We start from the raw sequence: 8347 nt of genomic DNA, 5'->3' as shown, positions 1-8347 counted from the left end.
GGGAGTTGGCCCCGGAGGACACCGCCCTTCGGCCCTGGAGACCGCTCTCCCCTGTGTTGCCGACAACAGTCTGGATCAGGACAGGAACGGCTAACAGCAATCATATATACTGTAGGAGCCATAGATGGTGGCAGTGCAGCTGTTTTGTTATAAAAAGGCAGCTTTATTTATATAATTTATTTAGAAACAGATGCTCACTGCATTCTATGACGTGGTTATTTAAGAGTCCCAGCTGCTCATCTAAAGCGTCATGTTACCATGGAGACAGAGAGCGGTTCAAAGGTACGTGTCACTCAGCTTTTTGTTGTGTAGTTGTTCAGTAGTTACAGGACAGAAGCAGACATATAGTGAGTACTTTGTTGTGACTTTATGGTGTGGTTTTGTGCTTGTGTTGACATTTTTTTACATTTGATCGAGTGCTTCTTTGACTGTTGTGGTCTTCGACTGTAGAGGGCGCTAGCCGCTGGTAGGACCTTTGTTGCTTGTAACAAACTTAAATCAACAAATTGCTCTCTGTGTTTTATCTTGTATCTATTGGGAGGGATGCCTAAGATAAAAACATGTAAGTTCTAGTTCAATGTTGATTTGTAGGATTTCCTGCATTATTTCTACAATTTCTGTCCAAAATTCTTTCATCTTGGTGCAAACTGCAACAATTCTCTGCCCTGCATTTAACACACACGTCTAAAACATTTGTATTGAATTTACTTAATCTTGCAGGAGTCAAACTCTCATCAACCATTTATATTTAGACATACAACGTATTAATAATACTGAATTCAGTTTTAGTTCATAAATGCATATTGACTGTTGGTAATTCGTTGTATGTGTTTGTTTTCAGTTTCACACTTTCCAATAAACCTGTTGAGACGAGCGGACTGTCGTCAGAGTCTTAGAAGGAAGACTGGAGCAGACATATAGTGAGTAATTTGTTGTTTGTCGTATGGTTGTCATGGTGATGGGGAATATTTGCGTCACGTGGTGTAGGTGGTGACAACCGGATTCTATTAAAGGGGCACTCACTCACCGTCACAGGTGTTAGGAGGAGAGAAGAAGCTGGGTGGCCACAGTTTTTGTTGACCGCAGCGTGTCGTAACATAACGCAGCACATCATACCGTAACCATAGCGCACACCTTTGCACGTTCATCACCGGGTTATTCTTTTGGTTTATGTTTTCATCTCCCCAATGCAGCGTTTTATCCCATGTCCATGTACTATATCAAACCTCATCAAGAGGCAGAAGGCCTCATTTCACATTAGGCTACAGCGCCTCATACAGAGAGGCAGGGCCCATCTCTCCTCTCATCTGGGACTTTGGAGCTTTGAGGAAGCCGCTATATATACTGCTGCTGTTTAGCTATGTGCAGCTCCTTGTCTTCCGCTGACAGACACAGACAGTGGCATTCTGCTAAAAACAGGTATATGAGCCACAGAGCTGTACGAACCCCTGGAAGATCCATACATTCATATATTATAATATATGAGTGACACATGGTGCTAGAGCAGGCTGTCCTACTGATGAAGTCCAAAACAGGCATTAAATGGCACCAAAACATCCCCAGAAGCTGGCATGTGAGCCACAGATCGCCACATGCCACTAACACAGTCAGACATGGCACTTTGAGATCGCCACATGCCACTTCATCAAGCGAGGCAGGCCAAATGCCACTTTGGGGTAGACCGACAGGATACGGATTCTCATTTAACTGGACTTTTAACACAGACAGTGTGTCAAGTAACAACAAGTGTGGCCAAGTTTACAAGTTATTGTTAAAGTGAGTTTAGTTTAGGGCTGATTGTTAAGGAAATAACATGTAACCACTCAGTAATAGTTAGGGCCCGAGCACCGAATGGTGCAAGAGCCCTATTGAAACCTTAGGGATTACTACCCAACAGGAAGTCCGCCATTTTGACTTTTGTGGCCATTTTTTGCCTATTTGTCACCCTGCTACAAAACTTTTCACGCCTCGCATACTTCATCCAATTGGGCTGAAATTCACTGTGTCCACTCAGGACACCATAGGGAACAGACGCATTCCAAAACTCTTACAAAAGAGTTACGGTGTGGCGGGGGCGTGGCCTCAAAGTTGACCATTTGCCAATACAAAGAAACACAGTATTTTCTGCCATACCTCCAACATACTTCATGCAATGTGGACAAAATCTTACAGTACTGCTATGGACCCGAGTCTGAACAGATATATATGCTAATATGATGACACGGTCATAGCGCCACCTCCCAGCAGGAAATTTCTCTTTTACACATGTTTTTGTTCTACGTCTCTGGAAATGAGAGGAGAGAAGAGCATAGGACAGGAAACTGCAATGGCCCTGCGGGTCGCAAGGTGCGCGAGGGCCCGCAATGCTGCTTGCAGCTTTAATTTCCACCTGCTGTTGGTTCGGAGTTGAGTACATGGCTAAGATGCAGGAAGATGCATCTCACAGTCCTCTTACATGTTTTATGTTTGTGCAGGATTGCTCTTAGGACCGTGACAGGGCATCCAGAGGAAATGGCGAAATTCTGTCTCGGTTTTTCACTGACAGAGGCACTGTGTCTTGGGGCCGGCTTGGCTGTTTCAGGCCTTTGCTACTATATGTATAGAAAGAAGAAGAAGACAGCAGATGAGCTTGATGTGAGTAAGAATGTATTTCATTAACATTATATAGCAGTAGTCTGCAAAGTGAATTGCGGTTCTGACTGCTAATACTTACAGAGGGACTGTTGCATTCAGTGCATGCTGACAGCTCACTAGTCTCTGACAAAGAAGTACACCATGCAAAAATGCTTGAGAAAAGCTCTCCTACTTGTTTAACTAAAATCCTTTGCAGCCCTTTAACATGTTGTTGGTGATGGTCATGCAGTGTAATGTGCAAGTTTGTAAAACCTCCATGTGCCATCTGACTATGTGTGTGTCATATTCAGAATGCCTCCCACATCAACATAGATGGAAACCTTAAAGACACTTTGGAGGTTACACCAGGAGCACGTCTGCAGTATGCTGTTGTTGAAGGTAACCAGAACTGGATCAATACAAACAAGTGATGATTATGTATTTCCACTTCATACTGTATGTTTGTGTATATATTGTAGGTGTTGTGGAGCCTGTAGGCGAGCCACTGAGGAGTCAGTGTCATGAAGACATTGTTGGTGTGGTGCACAAAGTGGAAGTCACAGAGCCCAGGCTGGGATTGAGCAGCCTTTACTCTGCTCTTTTCAAGAGTCATCAACAAGTGACATCGGTGCCCTTCGTATTAAGGGGTTCGGATGGGACTGCAGTCCAAGTCCATTGTCCACTGAAGGCCTCTGGACTGAACATGGAGATGTTGTACAAGAGGTTTCTCCAGGTCAGCCATGGATTCAGTGTTCTTGGATGGTATTTCAGCGGGGTGAAGTCCTACAGTCGACTGGAGACCGAGGAAATGCTTAGAGTCAGTTACCAATGCTCGTTATTTTAATAGTTAATTCACAACAAAATGTCTGTTGCTTATCACTAATAATTTACATAGTAACAATACATTATGAAAATATGCACCTTTTTTCAGGTGGGCACACGTGTTACTGGTGTAGGCCAGCTGACGCTGGACCCAGATGGCACCCTGAATCTTAGACCCCCTTCTGATGGATCTAAGTACTTTCTGAGCATGGCAGACTATGACACTTTACGAAAACAATACAGCGCTGCGACCAAAGCGTGGAAGCGTTTTGCTGTTATATTTGCTTTAGCCGGTGCAGCGGCACTCTAACCTACACTGGAAAGCTTCGCTGGCAGCGTGACAACAAAAGGAGGGAATCCTGTTGAAGATGGGGAAAATAATCAGGAGAACATCTGTCATCTGCCTCTCTCAGCCATGTAACCGTATACTGTGGAACTGTGGACATGCTGCTGCTACACCTGCTACCAAGCTCTGTCACAACATTTGATGTTATGATTTTATTCTTTTTATGATTTTAATTTCCTTCTTAATTGAGTGTTTTAAAATGTTTTATTCTGTGATTTTATCTTATGTAAAGCACTCTGAATTGCCTTGTGTATGAATGGTGCTATATAAATAAAGCTTGCCTTGCCTCCAATTGTACTGTAAATATCTGGCCATGATGTTCTGTGTCAGTAAAGTATCTCTCTTAATGAGGATGTTTCACTTGTTACCGTTTGCTACTCCATTCATTTAAAAAGAGAAATTCCACCTTCTAACTGTTTACAGGCAGTCTGAAAAGAACAGAACACAATATAGGGGGATGCTCTAAAACCAAGAATCCAACCAACTCATTAAACGTATAAAATGATGAAGATAACACATCGCTTTTGGTTATCCTAACTCCCCTGGATACCTCCACACAATAACATATTTTCTGGGTTTCAGAAAACATGATCAATGGTCTTACCCAGAAACCTAGATAAAAGTTTACACTATGCTGATAGAGCCTTTTAACAGCAAGCAATGCTGCATTTCACACTATACTGGATCTTTAAATGTGGTGAAATACCTATCCTGGCATTCCAAGAGGCAAAGCTGAAGTGGGGAACAACAGTAAATTTAGTATAAAGTACAGCAGCATGGAGTGACAAGGAGTATGGTCGAGCTTCTGATGGGGAAAACCTGGCAAAGATGCTCTAGATAGACAGGGACAGTACTAGCTCTGTAAAGTTCCTGGTAAACCCAGAACAATCTCCATTCATCACTGGTATTAATGTAATCACTCTTGTTGCCAGGAGGTGGACACAAGTGTTGTTTTGACAGGCATTCATCATATTCTTTGTGCCTGACGGTAATACATTGAATGTTTAAGCATCATATCATGAAAGAAAATGGTCATCCACCTCTGAATCAGGGAGGGAGCTCTGTGTCACAGTGACATGAGATGATCTTACAGCATATGTGGTCATAGACCCTGTGTACCTGCCTGTGCCTCCACATCAAATGGCAGCTGATAAGATCAGAGTTCAGGCCATTTTTTTCATATAGTTACAAACGCTTGGTGGCAGCAGCACCTGGTGTCTGAAAAGACCTCTAGTGAGTCATCAAGTGTACTATTTCTGTCATCTCTAACCAGCAATGAGTCAACATTGACAACACATAGATGAAAAGGGAAAAACAAGTGTGTGTGTGGAGGTGAAGGAGGCAGTACAAGGTGAAGAGTGTGACATCAAGCCTGGTTTAGGGTGAAAAAAGGAGCAGGTGGATGACACAGGATCCCATTAATTACCCTGTGCAGGCATTTGGCATGCCTCGCTTGCTGAAGTAGTATGTACCGATCTCAAAGTGCCATGTCTGGCTGTTTTGGTGCCATGTCTGACTGTTTTAGTGGTATGTGGCGATCTGTGGCTCACGTGCCTCTGTTTTTAAGCAACATGCCATTTTGCTGGAGGCTGTTTTGATGGCATTTAGTGCCCGTTTTGGACTTTATCGCTTAGACAATCTGCTGAAGCACTATATGTACCACTCACATGGCGTTTGGACCGATGTGTCATCGCTGGGTGTTTTAGTGGTATGTGCCGCTTCGTTGCTCCGCCACAGTTATGGGATGTTTTGGTGCCATTTAATGGCCGTTTTGGAGTTCATCAGTTTGACAGTCTGCTCTAGCACGTTGTATGTTGCCCACCTGTGGCTACCCCAAGTGGGCACTTACCAAAGCCACAAAAACAAGAAGGAACATCTCCATTCCATATGTGTCAGGAGTATCAGAGAAACTCCGCAGGATCTTCAATAACCATGACATCCCGGTCCATTTCAAACCCATGACAACTCCCAGGGAGAAACACAGCATGTGATATATGCAGTCCAGTGCAGTGAGGAATGCTCTGATCTGTACATTGGAGAAACTAAACAACCACTCCACAGAAGAATGGCTCAGCACAGGAGAGCCACCTCCTCAGGACAAGACTCAGCTGTTCACCTCCACCTCAGAGACAGAGGACACTCCTTTGAGGACAAAGGGCTGTCAACCAGTCCACCTCCGGCAGTTTCATAGTCGTTAGACACACCTGGCCCAGTCAGCCAGATCATCACAGGTAAGTATGGAAACATTTAGTGCTATTGTTTTTTAAGTTTCACCCAGACCCACCCACTGAGGTCTGCAACCACATATAAACCATGTTTCCCACCAACAGTTAGAACTGATGAAGCTGCTTGGAGGAGCAGCGAAACGTCTTCAAGAAAATTTGAGAAACAAATCGATTCTGTGGTTAGGGCTAGCTTTTTTCAGCTTCGCCTCCTCGCCTAAGTCAAGCCCTTCCTGAGTCAGAGAGATCAGGAGAAACCATTTATGCTTTTGTTAGCTCCCGTCCTGACTATTGTAACGCACTCTATGTTGGAGTTAACCAAGCGTCGGATCACTTACAGCTAGTACAGAACGCTGCTGCCTGCATGCTCACAGTCATAAGCATGATCACGTCACACCTGTCCTCTACTCTTTCCACTGGCTCCCTGTGAAGTTCAGAATCGATTTGAAACTTCTGCTGTTTGTTTTTAATGCTGTCAATGGTCTGGCACCTTCTTGTGTGTCTGAGATTTTAAACATTCACCAACTGACCAGGGCCTTTTGCGGTGTCAGGTCCTAAAGTGTGGAATAGCCTTCCCTTTGAGCTATGCACAGACCTGCCACTGTTTAAGGCCAAACTTGAGACCCAGCTGTTGAGAGAGGCTTTTAAGACATCGCCGTGTCTTATTGGTATTCTTTTATCTGTTTTTATTGTTTTTATTATTTCTCTCGTTCTAATTTTTTTTATTTTGTTTCATGTATAAAGAGCTTTGGGCAATCTCCAGTTGTAGTAAGGCGCTTTATAAATAAAGGTTGATTAATTGAATGACCGATTAATTATATTGCACACCTTTTTGGATCAATAATGCAGTGAACCCCCGTGCTGGACAGACACAGCCACCGACCTTTAAGTAGGCCTATTGTGGCCTCAACAGTGCTTCTGGAGCGTGCATGGCCCAGGTTGTAGTGCTGCTGCTGACGTGTCCCTGAGTTGGACACGGGGGGCGTTAGTCATGGCTTCAGTGGATAACCCGATCACCTACAGAGAAGAGGTGCTTTAGTGAACTCCACAAATGTCAGAGAACCTATGTCAACATGTAACACTCACCAATAAGCCTTCCATCTGTGACAGCCCCCGCTGCTGGGGGGTGAATTTTTTTTACAAATCACTTGTTTTAATTTTCTTCTGACTTAAAATTAGGCATAATTATGGACATTGCGGACTCAAGCAATGAAACTGTAGCAGGCCAAAGCAGGTAGCCACTAGCTGCAGCCGTATCTATGGGAAAACTATGACATTTACTCGTGATCCGAGTACTGGACAACATGTCTCTGAAACACAAACTGTCAGACTCAACGTTTGACGAGTGACACAGTGAGCAGCTGCTGGAAGCCTTTTCTCCACACTGTTGAAGTGCAATTTGTAGCTCCACTAGAGGGCCACATGATCCAGGAGGCGGTGCCCTCCTTGTGCGCTGTGTTGTAGCATTCTGTCAGTAAGAAGTGCTGCTGTGAAGAGAACAGCTGTCAGACTGAATGTGGAACATCAGCTGCTCCTCCTGTTGATTGAAACCTTGTTGTACAGATGGAACATTGGCTGTGGATTCTTCTTGCTGCTCTTTTCTTTGGTAAGATAGAAAGCTGCACATGTTTCCTCTTCAAACAAAGACATTACTGAGCTCTACATGAAGAGCTCTGAATGTTCATTCTACACTCACTCACAGCACATCATCTCTGCTGCCATCTGTTACCTTGGAAAACACCTTCTATGCTTCAAAGTGACAATGATCCCTGAAAATGACATCTGTTCTACATGTGAGAGAACTCTTTAAAGCTGCTGATTGTTCTGCTTTCATCAATCATCTTTATTGATCCATTTCTTCCTCTGCATCTTCTCTTCTTCCCCAGAGTGTAAAGGACAAGACTCAGTGACCCAGCAAGAGGGAAATGTCACTGCTGCTGAATGCCTGGAGCTGAGTGCCCAGAAGACAGTGGAGATGACAGTAGACTTTCGGAAAGTGCCAGCTCCATCACCCCCCCTCACCCTGACAGACACCCCCATCTCCACAGTGGACTCTTTCCGCTTCCTGGGTACCACCATCACCCAGGACCTCAAGTGGGAGCTCACCATCAGCTCCCTCATCAAAAAGGCCCAGCAGAGGATGTACTTCCTGCGGCAGCTGAGGAAACTCAAGGTGCCAGCCAGAATGATGGTCCAGTTCTACACGGCCATCATTGAGTCCATCCTCACATCCTCCATCACAGTGTGGTACGCTGGGGCCACTGCCAGGGACAGGCACAGACTGCAGCGTCTTGTGCGCTCTGCTGAGAAGGTGATCGGCTGCAGCCTGCCATCTATGACCTGT

At 44.6% G+C, this 8347-nt stretch overlaps 1 protein-coding gene across 1 annotated transcript; it reads left to right on the top strand.

Annotated features, from left to right (window-relative positions):
* Positions 1–309: 309 nt before the first annotated feature.
* Positions 310–3745, top strand: LOC114429911 (mitochondrial ubiquitin ligase activator of nfkb 1-A-like). Its single transcript, XM_028398519.1, has 6 exons — positions 310–347; positions 842–920; positions 2475–2634; positions 2925–3012; positions 3093–3430; positions 3545–3745. Exons 3-6 carry the CDS (start codon positions 2512–2514, stop codon positions 3743–3745), a joined length of 750 nt encoding a protein of 249 aa, XP_028254320.1. The 5' UTR covers positions 310–347; positions 842–920; positions 2475–2511.
* Positions 3746–8347: the final 4602 nt, after the last annotated feature.

This window comes from Parambassis ranga, unplaced genomic scaffold (assembly GCF_900634625.1).
Source record: "Parambassis ranga unplaced genomic scaffold, fParRan2.1 scaffold_21_arrow_ctg1, whole genome shotgun sequence".
In the NCBI taxonomy this organism is placed as follows: domain Eukaryota; kingdom Metazoa; phylum Chordata; class Actinopteri; family Ambassidae; genus Parambassis; species Parambassis ranga.
The sequence above is the reverse complement of the archived record's forward strand: the minus strand, read 5'-3'. Positions and strand labels throughout refer to the sequence as shown.